The 17,114-nt window shown below is 59.0% G+C and overlaps 1 protein-coding gene across 2 annotated transcripts in view; it reads right to left on the bottom strand.

Moving 5' to 3' along the window:
* The window catches only part of COL2A1 (collagen type II alpha 1 chain), a 66,160-nt gene that overhangs the window by 15,557 nt on the left and 33,489 nt on the right, over positions 1-17,114 (bottom strand). For both annotated transcript variants that reach the window (XM_054013095.1, XM_054013096.1), the window contains 19 exons: positions 16,782-16,889; positions 16,295-16,348; positions 15,394-15,492; positions 13,183-13,236; positions 11,542-11,640; positions 11,033-11,086; positions 10,326-10,379; positions 9,489-9,542; positions 8,798-8,851; positions 8,158-8,202; positions 7,248-7,346; positions 6,691-6,798; positions 5,766-5,819; positions 4,517-4,570; positions 3,147-3,200; positions 2,634-2,687; positions 2,356-2,463; positions 1,380-1,433; positions 628-681 (listed from right to left, as the gene is read on the bottom strand). In XM_054013095.1, the coding sequence (XP_053869070.1) occupies positions 628-681; positions 1,380-1,433; positions 2,356-2,463; positions 2,634-2,687; positions 3,147-3,200; positions 4,517-4,570; positions 5,766-5,819; positions 6,691-6,798; positions 7,248-7,346; positions 8,158-8,202; positions 8,798-8,851; positions 9,489-9,542; positions 10,326-10,379; positions 11,033-11,086; positions 11,542-11,640; positions 13,183-13,236; positions 15,394-15,492; positions 16,295-16,348; positions 16,782-16,889 (1,314 nt within the window). The remainder of the gene's footprint in view (positions 1-627; positions 682-1,379; positions 1,434-2,355; positions 2,464-2,633; positions 2,688-3,146; positions 3,201-4,516; positions 4,571-5,765; positions 5,820-6,690; positions 6,799-7,247; positions 7,347-8,157; positions 8,203-8,797; positions 8,852-9,488; positions 9,543-10,325; positions 10,380-11,032; positions 11,087-11,541; positions 11,641-13,182; positions 13,237-15,393; positions 15,493-16,294; positions 16,349-16,781; positions 16,890-17,114) is intronic.

Raw genomic sequence — 17,114 nt, 5'->3', positions numbered from 1 at the left:
CCTGCACCTTCCCCTCCCATCTCATCACAACAGCTAACCATCTCCAAGTGAGGTCAATCCATCTCCGAAGCAAAGGACACCAGTCTAATTCAGACTTGGCAATTGGTTTCCTTTTCAGACAAACACGCGTGGTGTCCTGTCATCTAGGAGAGACTCTCCAGCTGTCAAGAGCACAAAGTACCAGGGACCCTCATCGGGTCACAGCAGAAATTTGTTTTGGGGGAAATAAAAGCCCACAAAAGTTACTGAAAACTACGAACGGGCGGGAACTCCCTGGTTCATCTGTCAGAAATGTGGGGAAGCTCTTTTGGTTCGTCGCGCCATTCTTTGTTCTCCTCTTTGGAGCTACGTGCCGGAGTGGTAACAAATCAGGAACACGGGGACAGCCTAGGTCAGATCAATGGGTCCTTCCAGCTCAGTCTCCTTTCTCCTGCAGTGACCAGTGCCACCAGCTTCAGAGGAGGGGGCAGGAAACCCTGCAGTAGGTCATGAGGGACAAACCTGCCCCAGGGAATGGACCATCTAACTCTCCCATGGACAGAGGGTGGCTTATGCCCCGTCTCCCTTCCAAAACCCAAACATAGGCCCCGCCAAGGTGGAACGGACGCTGGATGTTCATGAACTTACGTTAGGGCCGGGAGGGCCGACACGTCCTGCAGCGCCGGGGAATCCGGTGGCTCCCTGGATAAGGAGGGGAGAAACAGAAGGGTAAGCAGAGCATCCCAGTCCTTGCCCTTCCTGGAGAGGGGTGCGGTTCCCCACCGTTAACAGGTCCAAGCCAGAAGGGTGGATTCATCCCAGAGAGGGGCGGAGTGCATGGAGTATGGGGCTGGGGGGAAAGCACCCGCTCAGTGTGTTGGTGCAAATGACTGGCCAGCTGGGCCCGGGAGGGCGAGTCCTTCAAGCAGACTGAGTGCTTAACCCTGCCGGATACTTGGGGAGAGCAGCAGTCCAGGCAAGGCCTTCGCCATCACCCAGGGCTGAACATTCCAGCATGAGTCGAACTCCAGGGGTGCAGCAAAGTCCCCTGGCTCGTGGGTTGGCAGGGATCTGGGTCCCACACCTTAGCAACAAGCAAAGCCTGCTGGCAGGCAGGAGCCTGTAGTGCATAGTGTGAATACAGCCACCCGTTTCACTGGGCCCATTCCGAAATCGTCCCGGTGACGAGGAGGGGGCGTTCCACCTCCTGGCCTGCAATTCCATCACCCTGGCCTGGGCTGTGATTGTCTCTGCTTCCCTGCCGCCTTGCTCAGCCCGTGCCTGGCAGGCCAATACAGGCCCAACCAGAACCCCCTGCATAGCCCTCGGGCGGGAGCCGGGCTGGGCTCTGGCACTTGGTGCCCGTCTCCAAGGGGTCGAAGGACCCGGGTGGTACTTACAGGGGGTCCCTGCGCACCTCGAGCTCCCTTAGGACCAGTCACACCAGTGGGACCCTAAGAAGGAAAAAGAAGCAGGTTAGATCCCGAATGGACCCCAGGAAATCAGCCCATGGTCTTGGCAAAGGGACTGGTCCTTTGTTCCAATGGGCGGGTATTTGTCTTACAGCTGGAGATGAGTAGCAGCCAGACTCTCCCTCTGACCCCGACGTTCTCTAGCGAGACCCCCGCCCCCGCTCCCCATTTGTCCTCACAGTGCCTTCCTTCCTGCACCCAGCTCTGTCCCCTCTGGTGGTGGTTTAGATGGCTGGGGGTGCAGCTGGCTGCAGTCGTATGTCCCCTAGAGGGCGCCCTTCACAGCTGGGGCATTTCATGATGGTCTCTCCCATCAGAGGGGGCGGGGGGCAAAGAGGGAAATTGACCTGGATCAAACATCCCTAGGGACCATGTACAATGGGGAAGGGGGTCCTTGCTTGTGGGGGTGCGCAGCAGAGGGTACTCAGGTAGGAGGGTATTTTCCAGCCCCCCCAAGCTCCCAGAGGGCTTCATGGCTGCAATGAAACTGCTGCCCTCGCTCCCTGGTGTGAGTGCTCCTCGGAATAGGGCCCTGCCACTGCAGAGAGAGGCGACCCTCTGGCAGGAATCCGGCCTCCTCTTTCCTGGGCCGGTTCTGGGGGTTTATTCCCAGACCCCGGGGCCTTGGCAGGCTCCCCCACGACAGGTAAAATCGGGGTGAGGGATTGCTGGGGATCAGCCGTTTCAAAGCCTGTGGCTCAGATCCCTCAGCTGGGATAAATCAGTGACCCAGATCCTAGGTTCTGACCCGTTGCATGTGGCCAGAGCATTTTCAAAGCAAAGCACAGTCCTTTCTTGGGCTCCTTTTCCCCCGAGGATGGTTCATCTCTGGCCAGCCCCCATTCTCCCAGGCTGCCTTCCCAGTGGGGTCATGCGGGGAGGAGCAGGACTTTGCTTTACCAACCTGTGGGCCAGGCGCACCGGAAGAACCCTGTGGACCCGGGGCTCCAGCGTCTCCCTTCTGGCCAGATTCTCCTTGTTCACCTTTAGCGCCGGGTTGGCCATCAGCGCCCTGCATGAGGAAGGGAAGAAAAAGCCCCAGGGTGAGACATGACCTCCCCGCGAGATGGGTGCCCGGTGCCGTGCATGTGGCACTGTCATCACTACGGGAACATGGATATCGAGGGGCGGGATAGAGAGGGAAATTGGACAACAAGGGTCAGCAAACGCGGCTGTACTCACGGGAGGTCCAGCAAATCCAGCAGGGCCAGGGGCTCCAGGCTCGCCACGATCACCCTGAAAGGGAAAGAACTGGGGTTAAATGGGGGGCCCGGGCAGGAAACACCCCAACCTGGACAGCAAGTTCTACGGGGCAGGAGGCATCTTTGTGCTTCCATGTCTGTATAGCACCTAGCACCGTGGTTCTCAACCTTGGCCATCTGGGAACACCCCCTCAGGAGCCTCTCCCATCCAGCTGGGACCCACCCCTATGTAGTAGGGTGGTCTTGACCTCTTGACACCTGTTTGTGAGCCCCACGCACTGGGGTCATGACCCCCCTGGCCTAGCACAATGGTCGGGGTCTCTGGCGGCTATCCCCATCAATCAGAGCAATGTTGGTAAGAATGGGGCAGCTGGTGAATTCCCCGGGGGTAGTCTCTGAATTGAGAAGGGCACAGGCCCTCCCCCCCCGAGAGGCTCAGACCCACTGTATGAACCAAGGTCTGGGGACCTAGGGTTGTGGGCATCACACTTACCGGGGCGCCGCGGGCGCCGGCAGCACCAGATGGGCCTGGGGGACCCGATTCACCCTAGACAGGGAGAAAGAAGAAGGAGATGTGAGAGCAGTCGGGGAGATATGGCCGGCCAGACGCTGTAGATAACCTGGGATTCTGCCCCTCCCACTTCCACAGCCCACCCCCCTCCCTACGGTCTTTCCAGACCCCAAAGCCCTGCCCAGATCTCAAGATCCACCCACAGCCTGAGCTTCCTCTCAAGCCTCTCCTCCAGCTCCAAGACACGCCCATGCTCCCAAAGCCACTCCTCCAGCCCCCTCCGGTCACCCGTTCCCCCATATCCCTCCCACACTCCAACCTGAGGACTTGCCCACCCCACCCCCCAGCACAAAGTTCTCCCCATGGCACCAGGGTTGCCATATTTCTGATTGCAGAAAACCGAACACACTTGCCCCGCCCCTTCTCCAAGGCCCCGCCTCCCGCTCCCTCCCTCCCCCCATCGCTCACTTTCCCCCACACAGGCTCACTTTCGCCGGGCTCGGGCAGGGGGTTGGGGTGCAGGAGGGGGCTCAGGGCTAGGGCCAAGGGGTTGGGGTGCAGGGGGGGAGTGAGGTGGGGTGACAGCTCCGCCTGGGGGTGCGGGCTCTGGGGTGGGGCTGGGGATGAGGGCTTTTGCTTGCAGGAGGTGGCTCTAGGCTGGGGGGTGGGGCTGAGGGGTTCGGAGTATGGGAGGGGGTGAGGGGTGCAGGCTCCAGGCGGCACTTACCTCAGGTGGCTCCCGGAAGCAGCCAGCATGTCTAGCTCCTAGACGGAGGCACCAGGCGGCTCTGTGTGCTGCCCCTGCCCACAGGCACCGCCTCTGCAACTCACAATGGCCGCGCTTCCTGGCCAATGGAAGCTGTGGAGCCGGTGCTTGGAGCGGGGGCAGCACGTGGAGCCACCTGGCCACGCCTCTGCCTAGGGGCCGCAGGGACACATTGCCATTTCTGGAAGCCGCATGGAGCCAGGTAGGGACGGGAACCTGCCTGCCCCACTGTGCCGCTGACTGGAGCCGCCAGGGTCCCTTTTCAACCAAGCGTTCTAGTCAAAAACCAGACGCCTGGCAACCCTACATGGCACTGGCTCGGCTTGTGCCCTGAAGCCCCGCCCACATGCCAAGGCCCCTCCCACAGCCCAGTGACCCTCCCCACTGGGTCATGGCTCTTGCAGTATCTCTGGCTCCGGCGGCCTGATCTATGTACACCTGGAGGGAGTCACTGAGGCGCACAGACACCGAGAGGCTGGGAAATCCATGGGGTCTGAGCTGTGACTGTTGCTCTTGACCCCTCCCCCCATTTCACTGAGTCCCACTGCCCCCAGCCAGGCGTCATGCAGAGTTCCTGGGTTCTTACCTTCTCGCCGTTGGGGCCAGAAGGGCCAGGGGGACCGATCGGACCTGTCAAACCCTGGGGGAGGGAAGAGGGAGAGGAGGGTGAGCAGATGGCAGTGAAGAGCAGCTGCTGCCTGTGTGTGCCGGGCAGAGCCCAGTGTGGGGCTGGGTTAGTGTCAGAGACTGAGCCCAGACCTTCTGGGTTTGTCGGCTTCTCTGCAGCACCGAGCTCCACGCCTCAAAACCCTGGGGATCGGTTTTAAACCAGCAAGGGAGTAATAACAACCCTCTGCCTGCTACAGCCTGGAAGACACCACTACAGCCTGAATGCTACCCAGCTACAGCTCTGCCTGACAGCTATGCAGCTACACCTGTACATGGCTACAGCCTAACTCCTACCCTGCTCCAGCTCTCTGCCTGCTATGCTGGTCCAGCCTCTCTGCTTTGCAGCTACAGCTCCGCCTGACTGCTACAGCCTAACTCCTACCCTGCTCCAGCTCTCTGCCTGCTATGTTGCTCCAGCCTGTCTGCTTTGCAGCTACAGCTCCGCCTGACTGCTACCGCCTGACTCCTACACTGCTCCAGCTCTCTGCGTGCTATGTGGCTACAGCTCCGCCTGACTGCTACCGCCTGACTCCTACACTGCTCCAGCTCTGTGTGCTATGTAACTACAGCTCTGCCTGACTGCTACCGCCTGACTCCTACACTGCTCCAGCTCTCTGTGTACTATGTGACTACAGCTCTGCCTGACTGCTACCCGGCTTCAACCTGACTGCTACCCAGCTACAGCTCTCTGCCAGCTATGCTACTACAGCCTGACTCCTACACTGCTCCAGCTCTCTGCATGCTATGTGACTACAGCTCTGCCTGACTGCTACAGCCTGACTCCTACACTGCTCCAGCTCTGTGTGACTGCTATAGCCTGACTCCTACACTGCTCCAGCTCTGTGTGACTGCTACAGCTCTCTGCCTGCTACCCGGCTACTGCCTGCCTCCCTGCAACACTGCTACAACTCTACCTGACTGCTACAGCTCCCTGACAATTTCTACGCTGCTGCTACTCTGCCTGACCAGTAGGGCTTTCTGGCTGCTACACCTTGACAGCTTGTTCCCTGACTGCTGTAGTGCTCTGCCTGACCTTTATGCTACCCTCCATCATGTGTCCCCAGTGTCAGCTGCCCGTGTAGCTAGACAGGAAGACGGTTGGGATGTTGCCTGTTAACTCAGTCCCCGTGACAATCTGAGCAAGTGATGCCTTCCCCTCTACTTACTCTTCCGCCGTCCTTGCCGGGAGCTCCTTCTGGGCCTTTCTCACCGACATCACCCTGTGGGAGGAGATCAGAGAGAAGTTACCGACCAGCCGCCAGTACCGCTGAACCATCCCAGGGCAACCATGGACCATGAGCCCCTCCCCCCACCCCATCAGCTCAGAGAGGGCAGCAAAGAGATCCCAGGATCCAAGGGATCCCAGGGATAGACCAAGAACCAATAGGGGCTTGGACTGCTTGATTGGCAGATGGTCTTTCATCCACTGCAGGGGATAGAAATGCTTAGAGTCAGGGACCACAGATCATCTAGCCTGATCTCCCGCGTGTTACAGGCCACCCATAGCATCCGACACCCAACAACCGAAAGTAGACCCAGGTATCACAGCCCACAGGAGACCCAGCTATTGCATGCCACAGGTCGGGGGTAGGTGGCACCAATGCCCTTGCAATGGCCAGAAATTGCTTAGAGCTTCCAAAGCTCTGTTGGAAGCAGCTGATCTTGTGTCCTCCGGTCCATGGGTCTGAACGCTCTGCATTAAGGTCTTGCATCTGAAGAAGTGAGGTTCTTACCCACGAAAGCTTATGCTCCCAATACTTCTGTTAGTCTTAAAGGTGCCACAGGACCCTCTATTGCTTTTTGCATTAAGGTCGACATCCCCAAGGCCAAATATATTCAGTGCCGGGCAGGTTCCCCTTCCCATATCCCCATATCCCCCCAGCTGGCCCCTTCTTTGCGGGAACGTGGCGAGATCCCGTAGCTCCACTGAAGTCAATGGGGCCAGCTCCCAGCGTCTATAAATCAGCATCACCACATTGAAATCATTACGTCTTCCATCGCTCTCACCCGCCGGGAATCCAGCCCTGCGTGTGCACCTGTCTGCCCAGTGCAATGCCTGACCCCTGAAGTCCGGGGGAAGGCGCAACTTACCCTGTCTCCCTTTGGTCCGGAAATACCAGCTGCTCCCCTCTCACCGGGCATCCCCTGCAGACCGGGGGGACCTTGGGCACCAGTAGGGCCGGATGGACCAGTCGCACCCTAGAACGGAGGAACACAGCGAGGTCACTGGGTGATGCAGACGGGGCAGGATTGGCCACGCCTACTTCCCGTGCACTGAGCTGCACTAGGATAGCAATCAAGGGAAGCTGAGCCGTCAGCCGGGCCTGCTCTGCCCTGGTGGAACGTTCTCCCAACGGGCAGACCGGATGCTTCTGGGGCCCAGCCCTTTGGGGTCTTTTTAAACATGATGCCCACAAAGCCTGCAGCTGCTAAGGTCAGTTTTCCTGCCCCCCTCCCAGGGCAAGAGCTCAACCTGGCGATCGGTACGATGCCACCCCGGGTGGGGCTTGAACCGTGGCCCTCGAGAGCGGAAAGCCTGAGCCTCGCATGCCAGAGCTAAAGGACCAGCTCTCTTAGCCCGGATGCAGCAGCAAGGATCGAACCCTTTTCCATGCTCCAGCTACTAGAGAGAGACAAAGGGAACCTACCTTGGGTCCGTCGGTACCAGGAGTTCCGGGGAGCCCTCGAGCGCCCTGCAGACCTTGTGAACCTGGAGAGCCACGTTCACCCGGGAAGCCACGTTCACCCTGGTGTGGAAAGAGACACCGTTAGGGAGAGGTCACAGCTGGGGATTGGCCAGGACAATTAAAGGGCCCAGGCGGTTTTATCATTGCAACAGAGTCGCTCGGGGCTGCCCTGCTGCGGCGGGTGGCTGCCGCGCTCCACCCCAGAGGTGGCTGCGTATCAGCGCTGGGTGAATGTTCCCTAGCGGCTGCCTGTTAGTTGCTCGGGGATCGCCTGGAAGATGCTGTAGAAATACCGGGAGGTTAAACAGGTCACCCAAAAGTGGAGGGGCCAAAACTGAAAGGTGGCTTTTGACCATTTTGCTGCCAGTGCCCTGGAGGGGGTGGTTAGTGGTGCTCAGGGGCAATGTTAGCGGAGATGCAACAGGTGCTGAGACCATGAGCAGCAGATACACGGCCAAGAACGACAGCACAGTCTTCTTGTTCTGGGTTTGTACAGCACCTAGCGCGATGGGCTCCTGGTCCATGACTAGGGCTCATGGGCACTACTGTAATACACCTAATAACTAATGTGCAGCAAGCACCTAGCACCATGAGGCCCTGGTCCATGACTAAGGCTACTAAGTGATACCATAATACATAGAATACGTAGCAATAATAATGTACAGCACCTAGCACAACAGGGTCCCGATTCATGACAAGGGCTCCAGGGCACTACCGTAATATATCTAATAAATACCGTACAGCACCTAGCGCGATGGGCTCCTGGTCTAGGACAGGGGCTCCTAGGCGCAGCCGTAACACATCTAATAAATAACCATAACCCAGCTGCTGAGCTTCCCGCTCTGCGACCCGGAGGACGAATAGTACTTACTCGGGGACCCACGAGGCCTGGGGTGCCAGCTTCGCCAGGGACACCCTACGGAGAGCAAGAAGGGGGAGAAGGCAGTTACACTCCGAGACAAGAGAGCTCCTTCCCTAGCCAGAGACGCACCACCCCGTGCAGAGAGAAGATGGGGCTAGGGAACAGACCTACAGCAGGGCCTGCTCTCCCCAGCTGCGGTAGGGCCAGTTCACCCCGGGAGGGGCTCTGACTGCCATTTGATTCGGACCGGGCGGACGTGCAAATCGGCAGCAACGGGCGAGCGATGGTTGTTTCCGACTAGCGGCTTTCGGACGGTGCGAGGGGACCAGTCTGGGTCTGGTGCACCGCACACGCTGTCTCGCTCCCGAGGTGGCCCAGGAAACCCTAGATCGGGGTGGCTGCGGGAAGGGGGCACACGGAGTCTGACAGAGCCCCAAGTTTAGTGAGCATCAGGCTTCTTCAGTGACTCAGGCTTTTCCCCGCATGGTGGCTTGAGCCAGGTGGGCTGAACCTCCCTGACCCAGCGCCGGACCCCAGGGCCCCCGGGCTAAACCTTGCAAAGGGGACTCAGTTGCCAGCTCGCATGGCAGCTCTGTTCATGGCCTGCAGTGAGGTGCTAAGGGAGCTCCAGGATGGGGTCTGAACTCACCTGATCTCCTGGCTTGCCACCTTCGCCTGGAGGACCTGGGGGGCCGGGGAGTCCCTGAAAGGAAGCAGGTGCAGAGAGGTTAGCCATGACCGTAGGTGTCTCATGTCCACTCTGTGGGCCCCGGGCTGTGGACTTGCACTGTAAACCTGGGTTTGCAGTTGCTGGGGCCGGGTCTCAGAGCCATGCTAACGCGTCCACGCTACGGAGACCTTCTGACTCGGGTCTGGGACTTGAGCTGCATTCACACTGCAAAATGACAGGGTCTGAATTCACAGCAGGACTTGGGCTCTGACCCACCCCCTGAGCAGAGTCCTAGGATCCGGGTGCTTGCTGCCCTGAGTCGGACTGATTTGTGTGTAGACGGAAGGGGGGCTTGGACTCAAACCTGAGTCCCAGCCCAGGCTCAGTGTGCAGTGCAGACACATCCTCAGTCTCTGGGCTGGGTGGGGCATGTTCAGAGCACGTGTTGGGTGACAAAAGGCCCAGCTGGGATTCCGGATCTGGCACGTGTGACATTGGCTCCTGGAAGCAGCCTGTCTGCCGGCACTAGGGCTGAGGGATGTGGCTACAGCCTCCAACGGAGATACACCGAGCAGGCCAGAGCTCCTGGGGATGGAGCTGGGGGACAGGTATTTACAGACTGCCCCGACCCCACAATGCAAAAGGGTTAAAAGGCATCGCTCCTACTCACCTGGAAGCCAGAAGGACCTGGCGAGCCCTGTTCACCCCTCTCGCCAGCAGGCCCCTGCAGAAGGAAGGGAGAACTGTGAGCGTAAACTACACTCGGTCCCAACCCCAGATTTAGGACCCAATGGGGAGATGACACCTGTGATAGGACAGGGCTACGGCGCCCGTGATGGGACAGGACACATCATCCATAGAATCATAGAATATCAGGGTTGGAAGGGACCTCAGGAGGTCATCTAGTCCAATCCCCTGCTCAAAGCAGGACCAATCCCCAACCAATCCAGGGCACCCACCCTGTGTGTTAGCCCTTGAAGTTGGATATCTGTGACCTGGTTTGTTTTACTTTGATTTGTTCTCTAAACCAGGCTCCCCTATCTTAGAGCAGCCAGGTTTTGGCCAAAAAAAAATTAAACCCAGAGCACCTTCTGGTGGCCACATGTGGGTTCTACATTGCAACCAGATTCCACTCAGCATCCATCCACCCCTGTTATTCGGTGAAGCGTGGACTGACAACTCACTGACCAGGTGTGGTATAGGGTCCCAGTGTGGGGAACTGGGAAAGGATCCCGCAGTCTGGTGAAGGAGCAGGATCCCCCAGTCTGGGGTCTCCCAGCTTGGAACTGGGAAAGGGGCAGATCCCCCAATCTAGTGTAATGGGGTCTCCCAGTCTGGGTTGCTCTACAGGAAAGAAATCCCAGTCTCTGTGACCAGCAGGCCTATGGGTCAGCCATCCTGCCCAGGTCCATCTCTGTATTGTGGCTAGAGACTGGCCTCGCTGATTTCCTTCTAGCCCCCTTCCTCACGCTGACGTCTATATAACGAGGAAGCGGCAAATACTCACGGCAGGTCCAGGGGGGCCGGAAGCTCCTGTCTCACCATCTTTGCCAGGAAGACCCTAGAGAGAAAAGAAACCCCCAGGACATTGATCAGTGACCCCTTTTTAGCTACCAGACTGTTGTGCTTTTAAAATTCCCTCCCGGGACCTCGCATTCTTTCTCTGCTCCTGTTGCAACGGATCAGGCAGCATTAGATTTATCTGTCTATCTGTCCATTTATCCAGCTGTCTGTCCATCCAGCTGGGCTCTCACCTTGGCCCCACATCACTAGGGCTTTGTGGTGCACCCACCGAATTCTGAAAAAATCAGAACGCCACTCCTCGAGAGAGGATGGTGCTGAGTTCAAGTCCTGCCTCGGCCCGGCTGAGTCACGTAATCGATCCGGCCCTGTTTCCATCTGTACGATGGGGCTCCCAACGCTGCCTTTGTCAGACATTGATTAAGTGACTCTCCTAAAAGAAGATCTCTGCCAGCCAGGGGCAGAACGGGGAGGGACTCTCCCAGGAGCAGTGCGGGGAACCCTGTGGTGGGGGATATTTGAAGCTAGACTGGAGCTCCCCACATTAAAGGTGCAAAGGGAAGCAATCCTGCACTGCCTCCTCGGAAATGGACTGGCTGGAGTCTGATTCTGGGCGTGGCTACCTGCAGGGAGGGGCTGGGGGTCTAAGCCTGTGTTGTAGTAGAGGGGGGAGGGGAAGATAAACCCACTTACTCTCAGACCAGGGGCGCCGGGCAATCCCTTCTCTCCAGCTTTACCAGCCTCGCCCTAGGAGGAGAGAGAACACACAGCGCGATGAATGAGGCCCCGATGTCACCAGAACAGGCTCGGGGTCACCTCCGCTAGCCAGCCCCCGCTTCTCTGCAGCAGGTGCCCGGGCTGACATCACCAGGAGTGATACAAATGGGGTCCATGGAGCTGGGGCTAGCCCAGTCCTAGCTCCGCTCCGGCTGATCTGAAGAAACAGCAGCTCCACAGGACACCTGGACATGTTGGCGCCAACTGGGGCATTTCCCAGGGTCCTTTGCTTCGGGCCTCTCGTCCTCCTTTGCCCGATGCCTGACTCAGTGGCGAAGCTCACAACAAGCTGCCCAGGACTGTACATGTGTAGATGGACTGCAGGGGTGCCCATTGCCACTGCAAGAGGGCTGTCCCTTGGCCCACGCTGCCTGGCGGGAAGGGAACATGGGGGGTGGGGTCCCACTTCAGGAACGTGTACTTACGTTAGCACCTTTTGGCCCTGGGAAACCCATGACGCCAGGCTGCCCGCGAGCACCTTGGGGGCCCGGTGGGCCCGGGCGACCGTCCTCACCAGCGGCACCCTGCAGGGAGGCACAGAGTTTAGCACGTTAGCAGACGATCTCCCTCTTGCGCTCTGAGCAGCCCCCGCATGCAGCCTCTAGGAACCTGCGGCTTAGTCTTGGCAAGAGTGCTGGAGGTCTCATCAACTGTTGGCACAGGCGCCAATGGTGCCAAGGACTGGGGGCTTTGTTCCCCCCTGGCAAAGCGCTGAGTTGAGGCTGTTCTGTTTTCTGCACTACAAGACCCTGCCCGTCCCAGGAGGGGAGCACACTGCCAGGGGGCATTCGGAAAGTCCCATGATCACCCACCACTCTGCCACACTCCCTGTAACACCCAATATCCCCACCCCAATCACAGCCCCCACCCAGGACCCCCAAAGCACAGCACCCACCCAATATCCCTTCCCCAAACATAGCCACCACCCAGCACCCCCAAAGCACAGCACCCACCCAATATCCCTTCCCCAAACATAGCCAACACCCAGTACCCCCAAAGCACAGCACCCACCCAATATCCCTTCCCCAAACATAGCCACCACCCAGCACCCCCAAAGCACAGCACCCACCCAATATCCCTTCCCCAAACATAGCCAACACCCAGTACCCCCAAAGCACAGCACCCACCCAATATCCCTTCCCCAAACATAGCCACCACCCAGCACCCCCAAAGCACAGCACCCACCCAATATCCCCTCCTCAGCCCCCACCCAGCACCCCCAAAGCACAGCATCCACCCAAGATCCCCTCCTCAATCACAACCCCCACCCAGCACCCCCAATCACAGCACCCACCCAGCACCCCCAAAGCACAGCACCCACCCAATATCTCCTCCCCAATCACAGCCCCCACCCAGCACCCCCAAACACAGCACCCACCCAGCACCCCAAAGCACAGCACCCACCCAATATCTCCTCCCCAATCACAGCCCCCACCCAGCACCCCCAAACACAGCACCCACCCAATATCCCCTCCTCAGCCCCCACCCAGCACCCCCAAAGCACAGCATCCACCCAAGATCCCCTCCTCAATCACAACCCCCACCCAGCACCCCCAAACACAGCACCCACCCAGCACCCCCAAAGCACAGCACCCACCCAATATCTCCTCCCCAATCACAGCCCCCACCCAGCACCCCCAAACACAGCACCCACCCAGCACCCCCAAAGCACAGCACCCATCCAATATCTCCTCCCCAATCACAGCCCCCACCCAGCACCCCCAAACACAGCACCCACCCAAGATCCCCTACCAAATCTCAATGCCTACCCAACATCCCCCCAAATCATAGCCACTCTCTAATGTACCGCAAATCACAGCCCCCACGCACTACCCCCAAATGTCCGTGCCCTCCAAATATCCCCCCAAATTTCAGCCCCCACCCAGTACTTCCCAAATCTCAACACTCACCCAATACCCCCAATGTCCAATATATACACCCAAAAACATAGAGCCCACCTAGGACCTCCCCAAACTCAGAAGCCACCTCCTATCCCCTTCCTCAGCTCCCCGTTAATTGAGTGCCCCTCAGAGCCCAACCCAGGAAGGAAGAGGCGTCTCACTTACAGTCGGACCGACTTTGCCTTGAGGACCAGCATCACCCGGGCGCCCAGTGAGACCCTGGTGGAAAGAAGGCGGCACGGAGTTAGGACTTTCCCGCGGGTCCCTGCTCTAGCTCTGCTCTGTGCTGGCACTCAGGAGACATTGAAACAGCTGGGCAGTTTCCCGTGTCTTTGGAGGAGGGGAGACCTCTGCTGCACCCTACACAACAGGGCCCTGATCTCAGCTGGGGCAGGGACCGTCTCTCATTGTCTGTGCAGTGCCCGGCACAATGGGGCCCTGATCTCAGCTGGGGCAGGGACCATCTCTCGCTGTGTGTCTGTGCAGCGCCTGGCACCATGGGGCCCTGATCTCAGCTGGGACAGGGACCGTCTCTCGCTGTGTGTCTGTGCAGTGCCTGGCACCATGGGGCCCTGATCTCAGCTGGGGCAGGGACCATCTCTCGCTGTGTGTCTGTGCAGCGCCTGGCACCATGGGGCCCTGATCTCAGCTGGGACAGGGACCGTCTCTCGCTGTGTGTCTGTGCAGTGCCTGGCACCATGGGGCCCTGATCTCAGCTGGGACAGGGACCGTCTCTCGCTGTGTGTCTGTGCAGTGCCTGGCACCATGGGGCCCTGATCTCAGCCGGGGCAGAGACCATCTCTCATTGTCTGTGCAGTGCCCGGCACAATGGGGCCATGATCTCAGCTGGGACAGAGACCATCTCTCACTGTGTGTCTGTGCAGCGCCTGGCACCATGGGGCCCTGATCTCAGCCGGGGCAGAGACCATCTCTCATTGTCTGTGCAGTGCCCGGCACAATGGGGCCATGATCTCAGCTGGGACAGAGACCATCTCTCGCTGTGTGTCTGTGCAGTGCCCGGCACAATGGGGCCCGATCTCAGCTGGGACAGAGACCATCTCTCACTGTGTGTCTGTGCAGCGCCTGGCACAATGGGGCCCCGATCTCAGCTGGGGCAGAGACCATCTCTCATTGTGTGTCTGTGTAGTGCCCAGCACCATGGGGCCCTGATCTCAGCCGGGGCAGAGACCATCTCTCATTGTGTGTCTGTGCAGTGCCCGGCACCATGGGGCCCTGATCTCAGCTGGGACAGAGACCATCTCTCATTGTGTGTCTGTGTAGTGCCCAGCACCATGGGGCCCTGATCTCAGCTGGGATAGAGACCATCTCTCACTGTGTTTCTGTGCAGTGCCCGGCACCATGGGGCCCTGATCTCAGCTGGGACACAGACTGTCTCTCGCTGTGTGTCTGTGCAGCATCTGGCACCATGGGGCCCTGATCTATTAGGGCCTCTGGGTTCTACTGGAGTACAAAGAAAAAGAAGGGAGGCTTTGTCATGCCTAGAGGAGCCCGGGCGCGGGAATTAGTCTCACTGCGGGGGAGGGGCGGCATATGATTCTCAATGGGCAGTGGGAATTCCTCGTTGGGGCTGGATGCTTTGAATACAGTATTCGGTGTCCGTCCGAGGATCTGCCCCTAAATGGTTCAGCCTCACGGGTTCGTGTCACCAGCCAGGGGACTCCAGCACCAGCCAGTTACACTGGAGTCAGGCAGGGAGGGCTCAGCACTGTTTGAGCGCCCCCTATGGCTGGGCTGCAGGGCTGCACATTCCCTTATTACCACCTGCCCCAGGCTCAGAAGGGGAGTGCGCCCCAGCGACACCCAGGCTGCTGTGGTTGCTGCCACCTGCTGGTGCCTCGGGAGAGCTACATGTGCAGAAGATGGGATATGGGTGATAAACCGCTGGCTAGCAAAGGGAAAAGGTCCAACCAAAGCTCTGGGATTTCAGTGATAGGCTCCTCCTGGTTTTGACAATACCTGCAATACCCAACGCTGGGAAACGTGGCAAGGGGCAGGGGCCCGGCACCGAAACCCAGCTCTCGACGTCCCCCCCCCTCAAAGTCTTATTCAGGCCCATTGACAGCCAGTGCTTCCCCTCACTGGTACCCACGTGCCGGCTCCCACTTACACTCTGGCTGAAGGGCAAACAGCTGGCGTTCTTTGCCGCACTGCATGCCAGCCCTGTGGGTGGGTCACTAGCAGAGAGATGCCTTGGATTCTCTGGAGGCATGTGAGATGCATGGGAAGTTGGGGTTCCATTTCTGCTCCCCCCCACCCCAAAAAACGTTGCTTGCTCTAAACATCTTAACCCTTTCAGTCCCAGTTGTCAAGGCCAAGCTTGGCTGGGAGTTGATGCCATCTCCCCTTCATTCTCACCCTAGCGCCGGGCAGGCCGGGTTCTCCGGGACGTCCAGGATCACCAGTGGCTCCTTTAGGCCCCCCAAGGCCAGCGGGACCACGCTCGCCAGGGGCACCCTGTCCGGGGATAAGGAAGACATGCACGTTAGCCAACCCAGTTCTAGGGGGCAACCAGGGGCAGGAGGATGCACCACAACCAGTCTGGCTAGGGACAGGCAAGGCTAACGGGTCATCGCTAAGGGCCCCAATCTGGCTCACACTGAAGTCAACATGACTAAGGCTTCTAAGTGTTGGGTTGATCCCTGTAAAAAGGAGCACCATCTCTTTAAGGACTGGGGTGGGAACTCCTCTGAGCCAGCCCAATCCAGCCTCGAAAGGTACTTGGGAGACAGCAGTCAGGGGCAATGGACTGATCTCATGCTATCCCTGTAGTCTCCAACCCCCTCTCCTCTCAGCCTCTACTTCAGAACCAGGAGAGCAGGGCAGGCTGGGAAATGGAGTCCACCGGGGCAGCCCTGTGGCAATCCCACCTGGGGGCAAGGCATGCTGGGAAAGAAGGGACATATATAAACCACAGCTGGGAACTGAGAGAGGGCCCGAAGTTGGCTCTCTCCGGACAGAGCCCAGTGCCTTATATTAGGGTCACCTTATTTTTGCTCAGGAACGGTTCTGGGGGCAGATGTTGCCGAGCTGAGCTGAGAAGTCATGCAGCTGGTCGAGCGGCCCTCCTCCTGGGTGGATTGCACCAGACCCCAGGGCAGGGGATGGTCCTCTGCCAATAAATTCCACCCAGGTGCCTTTTTTGTCCAGCCTCTCCCAGGACAGTAAGATGCCTAGGCTGAGTCTATGGCAGGTGACCCCTAGATCATTTGCTACCCCCACGATTGGCTCATGGAACAGGGGCAGTGGTTTCACTCACCTTGGGCCCAGCGAGACCATCCTGACCTGGGAAGCCGCGGTTTCCAGGAGAGCCCTAGGAAGGAGGAGACGACAAGGGTGGCATCAAGGTATTAGGTACCACTACGCTTCCTCCACTAGTTTCCCGGCACTGTACTGGCCAAGGAGATGGATGATCTCAGCAGTCCCCACCCCAAGCCACACACCTGTAGCTGAGCTCACTCTGAATTGGGAGTCCAGGGCTCGCCCTGGGGTGGGCGTTACACTGCGAGTCCCACAATGGCGGACACGCCATGAATGCCGGGGACTTGCACCATGATGGACTCACATCACGGGGCTGCCAATCCTGCAGCTCACCCCCGGGTGGCCTTACACCCTGGCTCCCGGGGTTGTTGCCCCACGTATCCCAGGGCTCGTGCCGAGGTGGCTATCACCGGCTTTCTGTCCCGTGCCAGGCTGCCAAGCATGTGATGCCGCCAGCGTGGAAGCATGATGCTGACGGCACTTACTCTCTCTCCAGGGGGTCCGACAGGCCCAGCAGCACCGGGCTCACCACGGCCACCTCTCTTGCCTTCTTCGCCAGCTGGGCCGGGTGCTCCCTGTGGCCCTGCGGGGCCCTGTGGGGGGACACAAGGAGAGCATGCATTAGGCTTCCCCGTCCTCTCGCCCGCAGCCTAGGACAGTGCGAGGGACCTTCCTGAGGTACATGGCCTCTATCACCTACCAGCTGAGGCATGTGGTCTAGTGGGTAGGGTCTAGCCCTTGAAGCTAAGCGACCAGGGTTCTATTCCCAGCTCTGCTGTGTGACTTTGGGCAAGTTGCATCCATTTCCTCCACTAACC

The sequence above is a fragment of the Malaclemys terrapin genome, chromosome 23, assembly GCF_027887155.1.
Source record: "Malaclemys terrapin pileata isolate rMalTer1 chromosome 23, rMalTer1.hap1, whole genome shotgun sequence".
Classification (NCBI taxonomy): Eukaryota; Metazoa; Chordata; order Testudines; family Emydidae; genus Malaclemys; species Malaclemys terrapin.
Note: the sequence above shows the minus strand (reverse complement) of the source record. Positions and strands in the feature narration are given on the sequence as shown.